This window comes from Oculina patagonica, unplaced genomic scaffold, assembly GCF_052425735.1.
Source record: "Oculina patagonica isolate OP01 unplaced genomic scaffold, crgOcupat unplaced5, whole genome shotgun sequence".
NCBI classification, from domain to species: Eukaryota; Metazoa; Cnidaria; class Anthozoa; order Scleractinia; family Oculinidae; genus Oculina; species Oculina patagonica.
The window spans coordinates 164,609-186,905 of NW_027558361.1; the positions used below are offsets into that span (position 1 = coordinate 164,609).

Genomic DNA, 22,297 nt, shown 5'->3' on the forward strand with positions numbered 1-22,297 from the left:
GATAAACGCACATTGTATACAGTTTCTCCACCCCCTCCCCCCATTAAAAGACTTCGCATCAAAAATCCCCCCCCCCCACCACTCTTTCCCCAACCCCCACTTAAAAAAAAACGAACATGAAAAAATTAATGTAAAATGTGTTGATCCAGAAAAATTAATATCCAAACCTCTCCCATGAAAAGTTCTTTGGTTTGAACCCTACCCCCCTTCCCCCCGCCCAAAAAAAAACGGTCTCCACCACTCCAGAAATTCAAGTTTAGCTTCATACTTTCCTTCAAAAATGTTGGCTTTAGAGTCCCCCAACCCCTCCCCACCACTTCAGAATTTCCGATGACCTTCAATAGAGTAGGAATGGATATTTCTTAAGTACAATGGGTTATTTGGGAAGGCACATTATTTTCTATTATGAAAATTGACGACGGTAGACGGAAAACTTTTAACAATACTTAATTCTTTAAGGATAAAGTAAAAAACAAACGCACAAAGTTTCCCGCCATGGCATCATTTTCAAGTGAATGTCACTCAGCTATAAATTTTAAACACTACGTTATTACTCGTTTTTTAATATATATTTACATGAAACTATTTGACACTCTACCGGAATACAATAACTTAACACTTTTTATTACTCACTTGTCAATGATACCATGACGGTGTCGAAACGTTGTGCGTTTGTTAGTTATTTTATCCTTAAATGTTTAGCCAAATATACATTGATTGAACTTAATTCTTTGTCCATTTTAATTAGCTTTTAAATCTAAAAGCCATGTCTGTTATTTTATTGTGAACAATGAATATGTAGTATAAAGTACCTGCACCTATCCCTTTTGTGACAAGATGTCACATAACGGGAATGACTATTTAGCGCTCAGTTGACGTCCTGAGACTTCTCGTTTTATTTCATACATGAGATATAAATCACACTTAACTTATCTGTTTTTAAGTTAAAAATAGTCGAGATCAAGAGCGAAAATGATATCCACTAGACCACCGATGACCAGCTGCCAGAATCCTGATTTTGTAGATAGAAATCCTAACCCTGTTATAAAAGCTAACCGCAAGCAACCCAAGCTACAGTAGGCTAACCGGAGTGCTAAAGTTAAGCTAACCGCAGTGCTGTTCATCAGTCAGTATTATTCTACATGAGCTGAGTGTAACGTGGTATAAATATGTCATGAGGTGTCTCGCTATTGTCTCACTGCATCAACTGAGCGAAGGATAATTTGTCTCGTCACATAACACTTTTACAAAGCGCCCCTATTCCACGCTGTCTGCTGCTGTTCTTCGTACCTTGGTCCAAGGGTTCCAGCCTATTCTATCAATTCATTTCTCTGCTGTACGCCTAGGCAGTCTTTAGTCGCCCTCTTCTTTTACCTTCGGGTGCCCACAGGTTATCTCTATGTTGCAGTCGTTTGAAATTATAGTACTTGCTATGAAATATGGATGAAATGCAAACATATAGTAGTCGTGCGCTGTGATTTGTCGTTTGCAAGCATCTGAAAAAAGACAATAATTCTTTGTATTTCTCTAGAGTTGGAGACTTGTTCAGGGCCAAACAGCAAAGAAGAGCTCCAATTAGCCTGGTGAAACTGACGGAAGAGCTTAAAATGCAGGTAAGGAATTGAACAGGGAAAGTTGCTGATAGAAATTTGTTAGCGGATGATCAGCGAATAGGTGACAGAGCAGTTGATCAACGAATGATCAACGAATAGGTAATAGAGCAGTTTTCAATTGAGTGTCGTAAAACCAAAACCAATGTTATTACTCTGGCCAATCATAAAGGACACAGATAATCCAGTGAACCAATCAAAACTCAAAGCAAATACATGTAGCTGGTACGAAGCGCGGGAAAACGTGCGCGAGAAAGTCACGATTGGTTTTGGTTTTACTCCTGATTGGCCGAGAAAGTGGCGCGAAATTTTTAAACCAATCACTAAGCGTAGTGAACGCAAAACCAAAGCAAACGCAAATTACTTTCGACACTCAAGTGAAAACCGCCCTAACACTAAGGCACAAAAGATATCTGCGATTATTTCTTTTGAAAGGTTGAACTTTTAAAAGCTTTTCTCAAGGTTAAGAAATAGTTCAATAAGCCTTTTGTTTAACTGATAGTTTTTGATAAAACAATCCATGTTTTCAAATGAAAATTAATATTTGAGGTCATTGTATAATTGAAACGTTAAAAAATCTCTTCAAATTACAATAACTTTTTACTGTGTACTTAACATTTTTTTCTTTATTCATATTACCACAGAAAACCATCTTGGCTATTTTGGACTGCCTTATTTCTCCTCGTTGGCCACACCCACCATGCCTGCCGTCTGACATTGTTCCGTGCCTCTCCTGGGAACAGCTTCAGGACACACCCACTCACTTTCAGGTGACCTATGATATCCTGGAGAGTGACGTCAACGGCAGATTCCCGGATGCTGTTCAATACGAGTACACTCCCAAGTCTTGTTACTACAATTTGGCAAAGCATTGCCAACGGACTCTGAACAAGGTCAATTACAAAATAATGGTCCTTTGTCAATTGTTAATACAAAGTATAATCAGCCACGATGGTGACTGTGTGGCAAATGCTAAGCGCCAGTCTCGTCCCCAGAGCCGCTTGTCCCTCTTAGCCGGCGAAGGTTGTGCACGAGAAACAACTTACTTGACTTGTTTCTCGTGCATAGGCTTCTATCACTGCCAGAGCCATCCCAAACCTGAAAATGCAAGGCGGTGTTGTTCACTTCGTACAAGAAAAATGGAAGAAATTATCGCTGTAGTTCACATTCTCCCTCATGGCAGAATTTGGTCATTCGTGTTTTTATTTTATAGAGGAATTAAGAGGTCGATTTCTGTAGAGGCTTGCTTAAAGGGGAGGAAAAACTAACAGGTGTAAAAACACAGAGCAGAAGGCAGTAAAAATGACATGTCTTTTGCAGTAGACAGTGGAACCTCAATTTAACGAACCTCTATATAGCGAAGTCCTCGATATAACGAACGATATCCTTCGCCCCAGTAATAGTAAAATGTATGAGAAAGTACCTCGAGATAACGAAACCTCGTTATAGCGAACAAATTTTGCCAGTCCCTTGGCCCTTCATTATATCGAGGTTTCACTGCAATTCGTTCGAGTTTGTACCTGTTTCAAAACATTTTAATCTAATTTTCTTTTCTTACAGGAAATTTTAAATCATGTTGTGATCAAGTTGTTAACAGAAAGAAAATGGGGAAAATATGCTGCGTTCTGGTTCAGGTACGGTCAGGATATTATATTTGTCTCGCCAACTCTCCTACATCAGGACAACTTAAATTTCAAGTCCGCAAATGGTCCCAGCTTTTTAGTCTTGAACCATCAGATCAAAAGATGAGTAATTTTAAAGCTAGAAAGGAGATTGCCAGTCAATTAATATTTACTGAAAATCTACATGACCAAGGACTTAAGAAATTTATTAACCTAGGGAAGTGGTAGGGAGATTTCATTGAAAATCACCATCTGAACTTCGTTTTAATAACGCCAATAAAACTTATTTTACATAAAGTAGATATGAATGATATAACTACACAGAGAGAGGCCATTTTCTTTGGTCATGACGTCATATGGTGATATTTAATCCGCCATTTTGGATTTAACTATCTTCTAAGAAAGTGTGAAACGTGGCCTTTTAGTTAAAGATTTCCTATTATTATTATTATTATTATTATTATTATTATAATAATTATTATTATTATTATTATTATTATTATTATTATTATTATCATTTCGATAAAATTTGAAACAAACCGCGATTTGGACGAGTAATTATGACAAATTAGTCGAGACTAAGCTAAACCTGCATGTCGAAATCATATTGCTATGGCAAATCAGAAATAGCTAGAAATCATAATACATTGAGGAGGTGTCATCCAATCCCCCACAACCCTTGTTCGTCCCAGGGTTTTAATAATTTTACCTATTATTTTATTTACAGGTTCCGAGGGTTGAATTACTTAATTTTTCTAGCTGTTTTCTGCACCGATTTTATTCTGGCTGCGACGTCACAAGGCTTAGAGTACCAACGAACATCAAGTTTCTTTACATTTCTTAAAGTGTGGGTTATCGCCATGACATTATGGTTTCTAACTGACGAACTTTCCGAACTAAAAAGGTAATTTTTCTAACTGAATTAAAATCTTAATGCTAAAAATATTATCAAGATTGGTATTGGTACGCACGCCTGGACTTTTACGGACGAGTAATTCTACTTACAAGACAGAGTTTATTGTTTCTGTTAAACAAAGACTCTTTTTCCTCGCGTTCCAAGGCTTAAACACAGACGAGCGAACCCTAATATAACGAGCTGTTCCAGATAAACGCGGCCTTCCTTTACGAGTAGGTCGGTCCGCCATAGAGCGGTTTTCACTTGAGTGTCGAAAGTACTTTGCGTTTGCTTTGGTTTTGCGTTCACTATGCTTAGTGATTGGTTTAAAAATTTCGCGCCACTTTCTCGGCCAATAAGGAGTAAAACCAAAACCAATCGCGACTCGCTCGCGCACGTTTTCCCGCGCTTCGTGCCAGCTACATGTATTTGCTTCGAGTTTTGATTGGTTCACTGGATTGTTTGTGTCGTTTGTGATTGGTCAGAGTAATTACTTTGGTTTTGGTTTTGGTTTTGGTTTTGGTTTTACGACACTCAATTGAAAACTGCTCTAATGCAAAACAGTACTTGGCTAGTTTGACCGCATACCTTCCCGAACGGAGATTACACAATATAAAAATCACAAACTAGACTTCAGGCCAGAAAACAGTGCAAACAATTCAGAAAACAACCCATGGGAACCGATTCAAATCCCTCCAGAACTTTTCGACTCAGACAAAATATGGCGATTGGAGTTGATGTGCGCAATGCATAGTGGTCCGTGATGGGTCTTTAAGGTAAATGGTATGGCCTTTTAAATGGTTTTCAAAGTTATCAAATATGCGCGATCGTTATCAAATAGTTATCAAATATGCGCGTGCGTAATCAAATACCGAAGAATTCCGGTTATAAGCCCTGGGCTTATACAACTTCGCAAGGGTTTTTGGGTGGGCTCATAAGCGGAGGGGCTTATATTTTGGAGGGCTTATAAGCGGAAGGAAAAAAAACGTTTCGAAACAAGCCTAGAGAGTGTTGATCGAAATTCGTTTTAAAGTTAAAAACGCACAAGAAAGCAACATTTAGCCCTGTTCAGTACTGTCATCGGGTAGAGGGGGGCTTATATCCGGGGGGGGGGGCTTATAACCGGATGTATTTTTTTGTTTCCAGGTTGATGGGCCTATAACCGGTGGGGCTTATAACCGGAATTTTACGGTATGTTATAAAAAGCGATTGATATCACCTTCTGGGTGCAGACGAGCTTCTACCAAATCTCAGGATACTAGTATCATGTTCCAACGAAAATTCTTTAATGTCGTGATCACAAAGTGATACTCTATATTATTTTATTATTTTTTTACTATATTCTTTTCACTTTAGAGAACCACTCGCCTACATCAAAGATGTTTTTAAATACTTGGATCTGTCAGGATATTTCCTAATTCTAGCGACGTACTTATTCAGTTTTTCTGGAAGTAACGCAGAGTGGACTTTTGCTTCTTTGGCAATTTTGATTAATTTTATCGGCGTCTTTAAATACTCAGGTGTAGATCGGTAAGTAGGAGGTATTTTTCAAGCTTTGCACTCTATTCTTCTTTTAGGGCCTGCTTTTTAATGAAAACGAAACAGCCTTATAAGGTTAGTGAGGAAATGCTAGTGAGGAAATGCTTCCTCGATTAAAACAGTTTATCAGACCATGTACCTCCTATTGCACTGCACTACTTAAGCCTTAAAGTAAAAATTATGTGTTACGTGCTATTATTTAGTTGCACTGGTACAATTTTCACTGACCACAAATCGTTCGTAACATTTTCCAAGCAGGTGCCTTCTACCATCTATGACTTCGAAGATTTATATAGAGTCATTGATATACTCAGAACTGTTCTACCTGTACTCATAGTTAATAGAGGGAAATGGTTAGGAAGCCTGGCAAAGTTCTTTGTTGTATGTTTTTGTTCGCTATTTTGGGGGTTGACCCTGCACAAAACCTGACAAAATACAATACGTGTGTTCATGCAACTAACCAATAAAAACATTGCGATTACGTAATTCATGCATAGTGTATGAGCGCAAAACAAAAGATGTGCAGGGTCGTGGACCTTCCTCTTGGCCTCTTTGTTTGCTCCTTTGATGTTTTCCGGGCTTCCTAACCATTTCCCTCTATTAACTATGCTGTACCTAATGAAGGGCCTAACTAACGGGTTTTTGATAACCTATTCGATTTGACTCATTTACAGAAACATCGGTTTGTACATAAAATGCCTCGGTAAGGTCGTTTACAAGGACATTCCAAGATTTCTGGTCGTGTTTACTGTCCTTTTGGTGACCTTTTCAACTTCGTTCTACATAGCCGTCAGAGCGCATAAAGGCACCTCCACAGAGACAGTACTCGACAACAGGTTAGTAAGACATATGCCGGCTGTGCTACGCGCTGGAGGTAGAGCCGTTTACGATTTAGTGTCGAAAGCAATCCGTAATTGCTATAGTCTTACTTTTACTGTGCCTTGTGATTGGTTTAAAAAAGCTTGCACTAACTTTTCTAAACCAAAAAACACAAATCCAAAACCAGTTTCGATATGGTTTTGAACCTATTCCAACGCGGAGCGCCCGTGATGTGTTTTTGCTATGGTTTCCCGCTGGCACCTTTTGCTGTGTATGGCTGTAGTAATATGCAATTTTAGTTGCTCTCTCTCTCTCTCTTTGGTTTAACGACACTCGATTAAGAACAACTCAATAACTGGTTTATTTTAAGAAGCCGCAAAATTCAACGACGCACGAAGGCATATAGCTTTATTTTAATCTTGTATGGCTACTGGAAAATACTACCTAAGTTTTTTGTTGTTGTTATACTTCAGCACGCTCAGAAATGAAATTTCGTGCACGACTTATATGGGATGTGTAATGTTGGCTGGTATAATGACTTGGCTCGAAGGCTCGTCCATTGTTCGCAACTTGTCAGAAGTTGGGTAAGTTCAACCATAATTAAAACAAAATTAATGAGTATCATCAGCTTTTTCATTTTAACGTTCAAAACAACACAACAGTTCGGGCACACGTGGCATGACCAAAAACCAAAACGAATCACATAGCTGCGGTCATCGTCATAGTCATCGCCATCATCATCATCATCATCATCGTCATCATCATCAACATTATGATCATCATCGTCATCAGCATCATCATCATCACCAATACCACCAAAACCACCAACACCACAATCCTTCATTCCCCTCCCTCCACCACCACCACCACCACCATCGTCATCATCATCGTCATCATCATCATCACCAACACCACCAAAACCACCAACACCACAATCCTTCATTCCCCTCCCTCCACCACCACCACCACCACCATCGTCATCATCATCATCATCATCATCATCATCATCATCATCATCATCATCACCAACACCACCATCCTTCCACCCCCTCCCTCCACCACCACCACCACCACCATCGTCATCATCATCTCTTTAACTATCATCTCACATGTGTTACTTTTACACAATCATGATATACTGTTCAGTTGCATCAAGTTTCCTGACCACGTTTTCCTGTCATTTGTACACGTGTCTGTAATGATAGAACCGCGATTGTTTACCTATTCTTGTTTCTTATCTAGATGGCTAGGAGCAGTGCTCATCGTCTTATTCATGATGAGTGTGACCATCATTCTGCTGAACATCCTGATCGCTCAACTCTCGTTGACTTACGAGCTGGTCCAAGAAGAGTCAGTGAATTCTTTCACTGCGCTAAGAATGCAGGCTGTGGCGATCGTTGAGTGGCAGAGCAGGTTTAAATTTTGGGTGGGTAAGAAGGGTTATGTCGTAAAATAAGGTTATGAAGACCATATCATTTACTATGTGAGTGTATGTCGAGACTCCAGCGAAACCTTAGTGTTTTTTAAACTCCAGGGATCGACCTCTCCAAGTGTCTAGCGGAGACCATAAGTGCGTTCGGAGTAAACAGAGAAATTCCTGTGAGTTCTGTTCGTTTATTGAGACTCCAGTCAGTAAGGAACTGATACTAACTTGGGAAAACTCTTACCAATGTCAAAAATAAAAACAAAAATAAAACAACAAATTTTAACGGCAGACGTCTGTGAGATTTACTCCACTCCAAGATAACCATTGTATCCACATTTTGAGCATAAATTTTAATCCAGCTCGCTAGAATGCGTTCGCACGAACTATCCCTTTTGCTCAGAGAGAAAAAAGGAAATTAAAGGAAATGAAAGGAAAAATAATGGAATTTAGGGCAACAAAAACGTGCAGTTTCATTTGCCTCTAGAACATCTACCTTTCTCAGTTTTGGAATTACCCTAGTGAAGATTGTGTTTGTATTTTTAATATAGTCTGGTCACTATGTGTCTTCCGCAATATATTGATGTTTAAATATAGGGAGAAATGAAGTGTTGATTATCATTATAAGGGTTTAGAAACAAGAACATAAAATGCACACGGATATCTGTCTTTGTTTTCAAACTTACAAGTGTTAGCCTCCAGTATTGGTAGAAGCAGTAAAATGTTGTGATCTCGTCAACTAAAGAGTTTGGATTCACCACAACGAATGATTTTATTTCAGAATCTACGCAAAAAGTATTATGTTCCTGGAGAATTAAAGACCCAAAAAGAAGTCGAAGGTAAAAGAAAACTCGTTTAGTTTACCATTAAAAGGAATATTCGAGGGTATCTACTTCTCTAACGGCCACACAACGGCCAGGCATTTTCATTCCGACTGTGCCGATCCATACAAAGTTTCTTGTTGAAAACTTCAATTATGTCCTCTTGGTGGAAGTTGTTTTTGTAGAGGTTCAACCGAAGTATAACTTGGAAATAAAACGATCATAGTGTAGTCAAGGAGTGAAATCGGCAAGAGAAAAACCGTCTTGAAGCAAGCTTTGATTTGTCCGCCAGATTAGTTTACTCATTCAAACAAAACAATTTACACCTACGATTTTAAATCACTAGGGTGAAAATCGGCTCGATTTATAAATTCCGTTGCAATGCCATAGGTTTTCAAAAATCACCGTAGCCTAAAAATTAGCCTTAAGTTTGACATTCATAAATGCATTTTTACTCTTTAGAAATGATGAAAGAGTACAGAAAGAGTGCAGACCTGCCACCAACCATGCCGGATGAGATATGGCACATTCAAGAACGATTCCATACCATGGGCGCAAGCTTAAGCCAAGAAAAACGGTAAGGTATTCTAACTACAACCATAAACAAAAATCGCGTGAAGGTTTCCCCTCCCCGTACCCAGGAGCCCCTTCTCTATTTGATTGTGGTGCGCATGAAGTTGTGAGACTTGCATGTCTCACCAGCCCAATTATTAAGCCTCTTCTCTGTTCTTGCCCTTCGCTCCGCTGACTAGGTAAATGCAGAGACGCCGGCCCGGGGACCAGGCTGAACTCTTAGTGTACCTCTGTCTTAATATGGTTGCCCAAAATCATGGTAGCTACAAGGTGACATTTTCCATTTTAACGAAATTTTTTATGACATAAAATCTTTTTCGTTATATCTTAAAACAGGAATCAACTTTGCACGTTGCAAAACGAGAGTATATCAAAGCTATACTAAAAGACTTTTACTGAGGCAGAATGAACTGGCGCCCAGATGGTACACCAATTTGTTTAAATACAGGAAAAGATAGGCTGAGATGATCGTTGTGATAAAATTGCCTGATAACAGAATAGTCAGATGTAATTTCAAAGAAACGAACTAACGAACAAAGGTTAGGTGGGGTAAAGGATTTATTTTCAGAGGGTAACGGCTGACGGTTACGTTAACATAAGTTACTGATGCCTTTGTGGCCCTCTATCAAACAGAAGAATATAAAACATAAAGATTACAAAATATGTACAAAATAATAAAATGTAAAATTATTGTACAGCTACAGCTAGAGTCATTTTTATTTACACCTATAACGCTTGATACTAATCACTGTGGCCCTCTATCAAACAGAAGAATTAAAAAAAAAAAGAAAACGAAAAACATATATTGAGAATAATGTAGTGTAAAATAATTCTACAGGTGCTTTAAGATATTACTTTAAAATTTTAAGCAAACTAGATATTGTAATTAACAACATTTCTATCATCATGGTGTAAGACATTTTTTTTTTCTAAGAAATGTTTATATACAGCTAACAAGAGGAAGATTGTCGGAAAAGAGCACAAAAGTGTACGCAACAAAATCGAATTGTGGTCTGGGTGTTGTCTTGAATTGTATTGTGCATATTGGCCTGGAGGAAATGTACAAGTTTGTATTGTTGCACGTGAAGAGTTTTTTTCCTCTCAGGAGGCCTTTTCTGTAACTTTACTTTTACTGTCGCATGTCTTTGAGTTTGGCAAATTCTTCTTAAATTCAGCGTGGCTAAAAGTACCTTGTTTCCTCATGTTTGAAGTGAAAGAAAACGTGTAAATTCGCGTTTGTCGTGTCGCCATCTTATTAGTATTCAGCACGTGCAGTAGCTCTCTACGTCTGCCCATATTACCTTTAAGACTTGTCGCGTGGACTTTTGCATTTTTTTTTCCGACAACCTTTCTCGAATTAGCTGTATGTTACGGTTTATACTCGGCACAGAAAAAACTACTTTACGGATCTTTATATCTATACTGTTCCAGTTTGTATTTTTTCGTTCAAGGTTCTGACTCCTTCAGTTTTGCGTTTATACGCAGGACAGGACATACTAAAGTTTGAGTATCGTATTTCTCTGTTGTGGATGTCACAGTCTCTTACAAATACGGATTCCACATAACTAGGTGTACAATAATAGTTGTTTATACACTTAAGGCTATACTAAAGAGAGAAATACAGTTAATTCTAAGAGAATTCAGAATTGGCACTTTGCAAAAACCCTCTAACACAACATTTTTCTTACTGGAATCGCACAAGAGTTACCTAACAACTGTTGGCTGCACCGTTTATATAGCAATTAACAGTAAAGGTTTAGGGTTTTGCCTGTAACCGAATAATAATGACAGAGTGAACTGATTATCCAGTAGAACTCCTAAAATGCAAAAATAAAAAAAATATATATATACTTGCAATAATGGTTAAGGGATATGCTTACTTTACAAAATGGTATTATGCTACTATATGAGAATTAAAACACTAAACAATACAATAAACTTATTATAATAGTATAAGTGTAATTAAGAAAGATAACTGAAAAAAAATTAAGATAAAGCATTACATTTAACATTTTAAACCAGCCAGTTTCTTTATGAGATGTAAAAAAGTTTCTCAAACATGGCAGATTTAAGTAACTAGAACTTTGTTTTTTTCTTTAGCTCTTGTAGAAGACTGTTCCAAAGTTTTACACCCCTGATCGTTGAAGATTTAACTCCTTCATTTATGTAAATGAATCGGGACAGACTACATTACTAAGTCCATTCCAATTCGGTCTGTTCGCATTTGTTAGTCAAAATAAACAACATCATATAATCCTGAACGAAGTCCTGATGTAGTTGATATAAAAAGACCCAGAAGGTAACAGGGCATCTCCCGCTCACTTATGAGGTTACAATCACCTAAAAGTCCCTGTTACGTTATTGGCGTTGCTCTGCCTTAAAAGAAATTATTTTGAGGCTTCCTAAGATTTGGCAGTAATTTTGCAAATCAGAATAAAAAGACACCGGCAAAATAGCGTCACAGCCTCATTTAAAGCAAAACCTAATGTGAAGACTCTAGACACCAGCTTTTTATTATCTGAAAGTTTGTACGTCAAGTTCTCTGCTCGAACTATTTTTTACCCTTGCTTCACTGGCCTGACGTTTATCTTTTGGACGAGAACATTATGAGACGCGCACCACAATTGTATAATACTTCTGTAGGGCGAACAGGCACAGGCACCCTGAGGGCGGCCGGCAACACTATAAACCTTGGACTTGCACGTGATCAAGACGTGGACTCGAAACCACAGTATGAAAGCGATGAAATTCGAAGTTCTGGACAGACAATCCCCGAGAATAATTTTTGAACGCTGGCATGAGTTCTTGCAAGTGTTCTTGCGCAGGTTAAATAGCAGATTTCAGGAAAACGTGGGTCGGGATACAATTTATGTCCAAAAGAACTTGCGAGGTCGGCCAACACCAGACTCTCGGCTCCAGAAAACCCAACTAAATCTTTGTTTGAAGCTGAATTAAATAAAGAAACTCTCGGTACTTTGTTCCCCTGACACTTCACATTTTTTTTTTGACAAAACCTGCAACACTTTGAAGGGCGGACTGACAATTCGGCGAATCCGCTTGTAGAAGACACCTAGTGGACAGACATTTAAGTGGAAGTCCCGTTTAAAGCGGTCCTCTCGCCTTCGCGCCAAAAGAAAGTTTCCGTTTATTTTTTGCCTGTGAAAAGGCTTTGGTACATACATACAAAAAAGCAATAAATTATTTTCTAGTTCTTTATTTTGGCTTTGCTACAGACCAAAATTGAATTTTGGCCGACATGGGGCCGCCAACGGTAGTCGAAGGGCTAAATTTCGACCATTTTGTGAAGCGCGCTATGTCCACAAAAATGTACTTGACGGAATATCATTTGGCACAAATTCTAAGACACCTTTATTTAGTTCACTGACGAAATGAGGAAAATTTTACGAAAATTCTAAGCATGCCAGCGCTTCTGAAATATACCATACTCTGAGGTCTTTATTCACACGTTAAAATTTAGGTAAATACAAGAGAATAAAACTCAAAAGTTTCAATATAAATTGGAGTAAAAAAGCACATCAATGTAATCTTCTTACCTCAATGAATCGTTTTATACTTTCAAACCGGTGGGTATTATCTCCTTGGATTGCACGCAAGAACAAATTAAAATCCGCCATATTCAGTGTGTTCACATAATTGTCGCTTCGTGCCAAAGCTCATTTGCATAACCTTGCAATCGATGAGAAAACTCCCTCCACCGTCCAAACTCGATTAAATACCTTTAGAATAAAAGGAAGTTGCTTCTTTTGATATTCCTATACCATACAAATCCAGCGCTGAGAAAAATTGCGTTGAAGATGACAAGCATACTCGCGGCGTGCGAGACTCCACAAAGTAAATATTGACGGTTAATTACACTGGTCGCACTTGTCCCATAATTTAAGTTCAATTCGCTCCCGTAGTATCTCTAGGGGAAGAAGAAGAGCCGAAATTCAGCCATTTAATAAATATAAAACGTGTTAAAACGACAAATTGAATTCTGACAACGGAAATCGATTATGCAAAGACAACTTATAACTTTACGTCCAAAAACATCACTTACAGGTTGCTTACTGAGGAAGCGTAGTCGCCAGATACAATCCACAAGTTTGAATAGAACTGTTTTATGTTATGAAGTGATGAAAAGGCATAAGCTTCAATTCATTCTTGATACGTTTGCTTTCGTAATCGGTCATTCGAAGCCACAGTGGAAGGCTTGTGCTTCGGGATCCATCAACTTCATTTTCCCCTTGCGACACGATGTCACATAACTAAGTGAATTGTGACGTGACTGGCTGATCAGAGGTCAAACAAGGGTCAAACTTTGGGGGTGATGGGGAGGGGGTTGGGTTGTCGGTATTTTACAGCAGGAGAAAACTTGAGGGGTTAAAGAGCTTTTTTCACAGCAAGAGAAAACTCAGAAGTAGTAAATGATCTTTTATTTTTTTAAATAAGTGACTCGTGTTTTTATCGCTAAATATTTCTTTTTTCCATATTTCTTATTCCACCTTGTATCACTCAAGTGTAACGTGCCTTTGCTAATTTACTTCTGTGGTCGGGCATTTAGGAGCAAATCGCAAAAAGACAGAACAGAAAAAAAATCCAAGAAAAGGTTCCGATGAAAAGGCGAAGTGTGCTAAACTTTTTTCAATATTGAAATGAAAAAATTCTACCCTTAGTTGTGTTTTATCTTACTGTCACGGGCATCTGTAAAAAAAATATAATCTTGTGCACATTCTTGAAATTTCTTGCTTTACAACTTCGTTCAGTCCCTTTTTATAGGTCTTTACTCTCTTTGTTTGCTAGTTTTTTTCAAATGAGCAAGGGGCATTATGAAAAATTCTATGTCCTTTACTTTGTCCACTAAGGAGGACTTAAGATCTCTGGATTTGTGTGGAAGTTCAAAGTGAGCGCAGTGAGTGATGGCTTTTAGCGTCGTGACATTGAATTTCGATAATGTGTCATGTCTGGCATGCTCGCAAATATCATGACCGTCATAAGACCAGTCCCATTTCGCTGACAATATCTTCTACTGCTTAACTCTGGCTTTGTCATCAAGGTAAACAATTTCGTCTTCGATGAGACTGTCATCTTCGTCATCGACTTCGCCCTCTACTTGATTAGCTGTACCTTTCCTTCGTTTGGCTGCAAGTCTCGAAAAAAATCCTTGCACCTGGGTCTTTGTTTAATCCCCACACCCACCTCCATCCTTGATGTTCATAAAGCATACAGGCATTTTTTTTTTTTACCGATAACAAGCCGCAAGCTTGCAAGAACAGTTCGTGCTTTCTAAGTCTAATTAGCGTAGTTGTTTGACAGCGGGAAATTTAGAAACCGAAAGGGAATTAAAAATGCGAATTGTAATCAGGACTGACGACATGTACATACCGTAAAATTCCGATTATAAGCCCCTCCGCTTATAAGCCCCCCCCCCCCCCGGTTATAGGCCCATCTACCAGGAAACAAAAAAATACATCCGATTATAAGCCCCCCGGATATAAGCCCCCCTCTGCCGGATGACAGTAACTGAACAGGGCTAAATGTTGCTTTATTATGCGTTTTTTAACTTAAAAACGTATTTCGATCAACACTCCCGTGGCCCGTTTCGGAACGTTTTTTTTATTCCGCTTATAATTATATATAAGCCCTCCCGGATATAAGCCCCTCCACTTATAAACCCTTACAAAGTTGTATAAGCCCAGGGCTTATAACCGGAATTTTACGGTATGTGATCTAGGGCCATTACAGAGGGGAAATATAATGATTCTCTCAAACCTTTTTCAGTTCCCGTTTTCATTTTCTTATCGGCCCGTTGACCTGGTTTTAGTTCTCATTACGTATCCCGTTTATGAACTTCCCTTTCCATTAAATCATTTCCATTCCCTAAACTTGTCTCTATTCCCCGTACGCGTTTCTTACTCCTTTTCATGCACAAGAAGAGAATGTCAGTCATACCAATGACACTCCTTCCTTTATCGCCCTTTATTTGTGGCTTTTCCAAGTATATGAGGGTCGCATGGATATATTTGGACTTGACCGAGGCAAACAGACATTCGTTTTGCGACGGGTTACTTCGCAATACAACATTTCTAGCAGGATAGATGTACAAACGCAAACCAACACTGAGTTTTTCATCAGTTATTTTTCGCTATATCCATTTAGGCATAAGTACTTTTACTTCATTCAAGTTCTGTTTAATAATTTTGTTTGGCTGAAGTTGCAGTGAACTTTTTTAGTACATATTCAAAGAAAAATAAAGAAAATGTTGACCAATGGAAAGCATAAATTCATTTAAATGCTTTCAACTGCTGAGTTTACTCTTGCTGTGAAAAAAGCTCTTCAACCCCTCAAGTTTTCTCCTGCTGTAAATACCGACCGACAACCCAACCCCCTCCCCACCTCTTATCAGCCAGTCACGTCACAATTCAGTTGTGTGACATCGTGTCGCAAGGGGAAAATGAAGTTGATGGATCCCGAAGCACAAGCCTTCCACTGTGGCTTCGAATGACCGATTACGAAAGCAAACGTATCAAGAATGAATTGAAGCTTATGCCTTTTCATCACTTCATAACATAAAACAGTTCTATTCAAACTTGTGGATTGTATCTGGCGACTACGCTTCCTCAGTAAGCAACCTGTAAGTGATGTTTTTGGACGTAAAGTTATAAGTTGTCTTTGCATGATCGATTTCCGTTGTCAGAATTCAATTTGTCGTTTTAACACGTTTCATATTTATTAAATGGCTGAATTTCGGCTCTTCTTCTTCCCCTAGAGATACTACGGGAGCGAATTGAACTTAAATTATGGGACAAGTGCGACCAGTGTAATTAACCGTCAATATTTACTTAATGTGGAGTCTGGCACGCCGCGAGTATTCTTGTCATCTTCAACGCAATTTTTCTCAGCGCTGGATTTGTATGGTATAGGAATATCAAAAGAAGCAACTTCCTTTTATTCTAAAGGTATTTAATCGAGTTTGGACGGTGGAGGGAGTTTTCTCATCGATTGCAAGGTTATGCAAATGAGCTTTGGCACGAAGCGACAATTATGTAAACACACTGAATATGGCGGATTTTAATTTGTTCTTGCGTGCAATCCAAGGAGATAATACCCACCGGTTTGAAAGTATAAAACGATTCATTGAGGTAAGAAGATTACATTGATGTGCTTTTTTACTCCAATTTATATTGAAACTTTTGAGTTTTATTCTCTTGTATTTACCTAAATTTTAACGTGTGAATAAAGACCTCAGAGTATGGTATATTTCAGAAGCGCTGGCATGCTTAGAATTTTCGTAAAATTTTCCTCGTTTCGTCAGTGAACTAAATAAAGGTGTCTTAGAATTTGTGCCAAATGATATTCCGTCAAGTACATTTTTGTGGACATAGCGCGCTTCACAAAATGGTCGAAATTTAGCCCTTCGTCTACCGTTGGCGGCCCCATGTCGGCCAAAATTCAATTTTGGTCTGTAGCAAAGCGAAAATAAAGAACTAGAAAATAATTTATTGCTTTTTTGTATGTATGTACCAAAGCCTTTTCAAAGGCAAAAAATAAACGGAAGCTTTCTTTTGGCGCGAAGACGAGAGGACCGCTTTAAACGGGACTTCCACTTAAACGCAGAAGAAGTAAAATGCATTTCCCAACGTGGAAGAACTTGAGAAATCATATTTCCCGGGAAATCTGTCAGAAATCTGATTGAAACTGAAAACTGAAAACCACAAGCTTCAAATGTTTGCGCTCATGTTACCTGGGCCCTGTCGGAGGTCTAGAAGTGGGCGGAAAGACATTTTGTTATGAATGCTCACAAGCGTTCCGTCGCTCGCCCTCCTCCCTGCCCCCCCCCCCCCTCCCAAACGAAGTACATATATGTTAGATATAAACAGGAACATGCGATTAATATTTCCATGCGGAGACTAAAGGCATATTTTCCTTTTTTCAGCCAAATTCATTGAGCCTCAACTGTTGCCTCCGTCAATCTATGAGTGCAAAGCGTTACAATGATGGGTCGTCGATAAAACCTTGCCTAACATAAAAGGTAAGTAATATAAGCTGAAAAAGCCGAGTATCGTTTAGAGGACGTAAATTAGATAACTTTTTAAAAAGTTGCGCTTATAACTAGCGTCTTCGAGCCAATTATTTTCTTAATGTGGGATTTGTGTGTTTCTCGTGGCTGTTACATTTATTAACGATTGCCGCTGTATGTTGTTGTATAAGGAAAGGAAACAAGTTACACCTTATTTCGTTTTATTCTTGGCCGACATTTCAAGCTGAAGAGGACGTTAGGGTACGCGGAATAACTTTTTTTTACCTTCAAGCAGGCAAGTGCAACAAGCTTGAGCGATTTACACCGCTGAGTCTTAAGGTACTGTTGCTCATAACGAACAGAAGATTGTTCCCCGGAGATTGTTCGCCAGACCTGTTGCTTATGCGCAAAAACGTTTTTGTAAATGTAGGAGCCTTGTCTCTAATTTGCACTGCTCCATAATTCAGCTAACCGAACGGCTGGAACAGGCTGGTTCTTCCATTACGGTGAAAAATGATATCTCAAAACTTAAAGGAGAATTAGCAACTTAATCAGGCAGAGGTGGTTTACCAAAATGTGGTGATACCTGGGTCGCAGCTTGCACAGAATCGAACGACTTGTGACTTTGGCGAAGGTCTCCTAATTTTATTATCTTTCATATTATCACAAATGTTTGAAAATAGCTCAATCTTCAAACATTTTTTCAACAACTTTCATCTTCTCATACGTATTTTTTATATCAATTTGAATTCTAGGATGTGTGCAATGAGTGATTTACTTATCAAACTGGGGCTTCACCCCTTGGCGCCATTCAGTTCGATTTAGTTATAGTTTCCGGGGCTGCAGTAATTGGTTTTCTACAAAACACTTACAACAGAGCGGCATTCAGCTGTGTCTCCGAGCCAGATGCTTTCACAAAACAACTTTGCTATGACAAGTACAGTTCCACACTGAACTACTTTGTTGTTATTACCTATGCCGTTTTATTTGTCTGCTGGATATTCTTCGCGGTTTATGGCGCTGTTACGGTTCGGCAAATCAAACGCGATCGACAAAATCAGAGCAAACAGTCGCTCAAGTTCAAGAGGGTGTACATTATTCATGATCATGTGTGCTTTCGACTTATTTTTATTGGTGTCATGATAGTACTATTCTGCAGCTCCCAGACCCTAAGTGTCCCTTCGATGTACAAGTGCTCATTGGCAACTAACACAACACGAATTCCATCAAACCAGACGGAAATTGATTTGTTTTGCCATGATCAGCATTACAAAAGGAAATCAAATCTTAACTTTGCCATTATTGCTGTTAAAGCCTTTATTATGGTCCTCTGCATAATCGAATTTGGTGACATAATATTACCTCCACCGGGTGAACTTTTGAACAAGTTGCTTGGAGAAGTCGTTGGGGACAGCGAAAGCAGGTCACAAGGTGAGTCCGAAGTTATCCAGATTCACATTCTTTATGGTGAATATAAAAGGAATTTTCCATTTTCAACCTATTGGAATGAGCCGAGGTCTGTGAATTGCGGACCGGCTAAGAAAGCCATGCAGGGGGTTTCCCTGCTTAGGTTGGGGTTGCCCTTGACCGGACGAGAGGCAACGACATTGTATCGCAAGCAAAGCACAAACTATCGGAGCTTCAAAAACGTACTGTTATTGTATTGGACAACACAGAGGATATACAGGGGCAAGATTTTGACGACTTCGCTAACAGTCTAATAACTTCAGCGCCAAACGCTCAGTTAATGATCACTACCCGGGAAGATTTAAGCCTAGTTTCGGCAGACATACATAGGGTTCGTCTTGGACCTTTGGAAACAAACTCATCTGCTAATTTACTGAAAAAGCTTGTTGCAGTCTGCGAAGAGAATGCCAAGGAATTTGCAGAGCTTTGTGGTGGGATACCACTGATTCTCATTCACTGTGTGTATCTACTAAAAAATGGTTTCAACCCCGCAATTTTAATTTTGCAACGTATAAAGCAACCCAATCGACACCCTCAGAAGTACTGTAAAAGAAGCCCAGGGGGGGCACTCCCTATAATGGCCTATACGGGGAGGCTCCGCCAGAAAGGGGTACCTTTTTCACGCTTCAGGTATATAAAAGGGTAGGAATTTCACAAGATTAGGTATGTGAAAGGGTATGGAAATCTAGCCTGCGAGCAGGCTCACCTTGGGGCACTGCGCGATATAACGGGGCACGCGCGACTCGCGAGCGAAGAGCTAGGGCGGCGAGAAGACGGGTGTCGAGGCGAAGGAGAGCCTGCTCGCAGGCTAAGGGAAATCTGTCATTAAGGTATTTAAAGCGGTCTTTAATAAAAATATTTCGAACAGGCGTATCTTACGGCTGTATCATTTGGATTTATGAAAATGAGAATTAGACTTCCTGTGTAAGGTATATGTCATGTCATTTAGGTATGTGAAAGGGCTACCGTTTTTCAATGAAAGGTATACGAAAGGGGTACTTTTTCTGTCAAAATGGTATATAAAAGGGTATAGTCCAGGAGCAAATGTCGCTGAAAAAAGTTCCGTGGGAATTTCGTGAAGATTTTTGCCAACCAGTGTAAAAGTGTTGTGGAGGGCCTAAGGGACCCGATAAATGTTGTCGGCACTTTTGTAACCCGTGCAGACGGTTTCTATGGGGCGTTGAAATGTGCCCTGTGTGGCTCAGCATGAAAACGAGGCTAAAGTTCTAAATTGCTTCGCGCAAGCTCTAAATTGGTTGAAATATTGTCGTTTTTTGTATTTTAGGACGAAGTATTCCTAGTCCTTAAAATTATGAGATAAAAATACTATAGATTGTGCTGATTATACTGGTCACAGGTCTTAGCCCTATTGAGACCCGGGGAGGGGGCTTTTCACGCCAGCGCTGACTTTGAACGCTTATACCTTTTTCAGGATTCCACCAAACGCTGCCAAACTGTGCGAGTTTATCTAAAATTTATCCGAAAATAATTTGGTAGGATAGATTGTTGTGTCAGGAACTTGACATCACCATGGCAACGGCATTTTGACAGGCATGTTTTCCCAAATTTGTAATTTTCGTATTAATGAAAATTAACTTTAATGCAAATATTTTCACCTTTTTAAGGTTGGTAAGCACAGTTCTATTGATTTCAAGTACTTTGCAGTAATTTTGGGTGGCTTTCTTGCGTTTTGGAAAAATTTTGAAATCCAAGATGGCGGATCCAATATGGCGGCTGCTTTGACATCGTGATGTAATTGCACGTGATGTCACGTAGTCATCCCAGGTGATGTATACCAAAAGATAGATATTTTGACATACTATCCATCCTAGTAGCTTCATTGTGATTGCTGAAAGTTATTCTAGAAGCTACATGGGGGGACTCGTAGTCCCCCATGTAGTTTAAATCGTGTGCGCAAGTCGTGTCGCACAAAATACTATGCTTCCAAGGTAGAGCACTTGAGGAATTGTGACCCGCGCACTTGGTGGAAAGAAGTGAAGACCCTTGGGGGCACAAAGTCTGCTACTCGATCAGATCCTATGTCTGTCCTAAGGCACATTGACACAGGACTTAATTCTCGTCCTACTACCCTTGCTAACACGATCAACAAAGCTTTCCTTGATCCCATGAGCATTTTCGTGCCTCTGGCCCCGGACGCTATCACAGATCACCTCCACTCCAATCCACCTTTGGTCTCTGAACACTGCGTATTCAAAAAACTCTCCACACTAAACCCAGCCAAGGCTTCAGGACCGGACATGATGCCATCCTGGCTGCTGAAGGAAAACGCGGATTTGTTGGCCCCAGTTGTTACTGACATCATCAACTGTTCTTTTGCCGAGGCCCGACTGCCGCTGACCTGGAAGCATGCCGATATTGTACCGATACCCAAACAGGTGCCTGTGTATGACGTAAACAGGCATTTGCGGCCAATTTCCCTAACACCTGTACTATCGAAAGTGGCTGAAGAGTTTGTAGTCGATCAGCACATAAAACCTGCTGTCCTCGCGAAAGTGGACCCTCGGCAGTTTGGTACTATTCCAGGTTCAAGTACCACAGAGGCACTCATCAGTATGACGCATGCGTGGAACTGTGCCACCGATGGAAACGGGGCTACTGTGAGGGTAGTGCTATTCGACTTCAAGAAAGCATTCGATCTTATTGATCATAAAATCCTGATCCAAAAGCTTCGCCTCTTTGACATTCATGAGGCCGTCATCGCTTGGATCTTCGACTTCCTATGTTGTCGCAAACAACGAGTGAAACTTGGTCAGGATTGTTTTTCAGAGTGGTGTGATGTCCCGGCAGGTGTCCCCCAAGGGACCAAATTGGGCCCCTGGCTCTTTATTATAATGATCAACGACCTTGATGTCCCTGGTATTGAGTTATGGAAGTATGTCGATGATACCACGACCTCTGAAACAATACCCAAGGGACAAGCAAGCAACATCCAGACCGCTGTGGACACTTTTGCCTCGCGCGCTAGCTCTGACAAGTTCCAGCTAAACGAGGCTAAGTGCAAGGAACTGAGGATTAGTTTTAGTACCAAGAAGACTCTCGAGCTTGATCCTATTGTTATTAATGGCAGGCAAATTGATATCGTTAAGTATGCTAAGATTCTGGGCGTAACCGTTTCGAGCGACCTTAAATGGAACCATCACATCGCTGAAGTTGTTAAGAAAGCTAGAAAACGCCTGTATTGTCTTTCTCAGTTAAAGCGTTCATGCCTAGGTCCTAACGAGTTAGTACAGTTCTATCGTACCTGCATTCGCCCTATCACTGAATATGCCTGTCCAGTTTTCAATGAGAGTCTACCTGCGTATCTTTCTCGTGAGCTAGAAGCAGTGCAAAAGAGGGCGATGCGCATCATTTTTCCGTTTTTTACGTATGAAGAAGCGCTCGACAAGGCAAGTCTAGTCACTCTGTCAGGTCGAAGACAAGCCCTGACGGACAAATTGTTTAACAACATTTTAGAGAACAATGACAGTAGACTGAGGAATTTACTGCC

The 22,297-nt window shown here is 39.7% G+C and overlaps 2 protein-coding genes across 2 annotated transcripts; both read left to right on the plus strand.

The window, feature by feature from the left end:
- The first annotated feature begins 647 nt into the window (after nt 1-647).
- LOC144640828 (uncharacterized) lies at nt 648-9,310 on the plus strand. The gene is made up of 10 exons (XM_078499899.1): nt 648-670; nt 1,532-1,613; nt 3,171-3,244; nt 3,960-4,136; nt 5,484-5,657; nt 6,341-6,502; nt 6,959-7,069; nt 7,728-7,911; nt 8,690-8,747; nt 9,192-9,310. Exons 1-10 carry the CDS (start codon nt 648-650, stop codon nt 9,308-9,310), a joined length of 1,164 nt encoding a protein of 387 aa, XP_078356025.1.
- A 7,430-nt stretch (nt 9,311-16,740) lies between these two features.
- LOC144640830 (uncharacterized) lies at nt 16,741-20,097 on the plus strand. The gene is made up of 4 exons (XM_078499900.1): nt 16,741-16,763; nt 17,514-17,661; nt 18,138-18,753; nt 20,075-20,097. Exons 1-4 carry the CDS (start codon nt 16,741-16,743, stop codon nt 20,095-20,097), a joined length of 810 nt encoding a protein of 269 aa, XP_078356026.1.
- The last annotated feature ends 2,200 nt before the right edge of the window (nt 20,098-22,297 follow it).

Excerpts from the sequence above, each read along its gene's own strand:
- LOC144640828 (XM_078499899.1), top strand. The coding sequence starts at position 648 with ATGACGGTGTCGAAACGTTGTGC. Across the intron at positions 1,614-3,170 it reads CGGAAGAGCTTAAAATGCAG|GAAATTTTAAATCATGTTGT; the intron begins GTAAGGAATTGA and ends CTTTTCTTACAG. Across the intron at positions 7,912-8,689 it reads AGAGCAGGTTTAAATTTTGG|AATCTACGCAAAAAGTATTA; the intron begins GTGGGTAAGAAG and ends ATTTTATTTCAG.
- LOC144640830 (XM_078499900.1), top strand. The coding sequence starts at position 16,741 with ATGTCGGCCAAAATTCAATTTTG. Across the intron at positions 17,662-18,137 it reads TTACACCGCTGAGTCTTAAG|TTCGATTTAGTTATAGTTTC; the intron begins GTACTGTTGCTC and ends GGCGCCATTCAG. Across the intron at positions 18,754-20,074 it reads CAGCGAAAGCAGGTCACAAG|GACGAAGTATTCCTAGTCCT; the intron begins GTGAGTCCGAAG and ends TTTGTATTTTAG.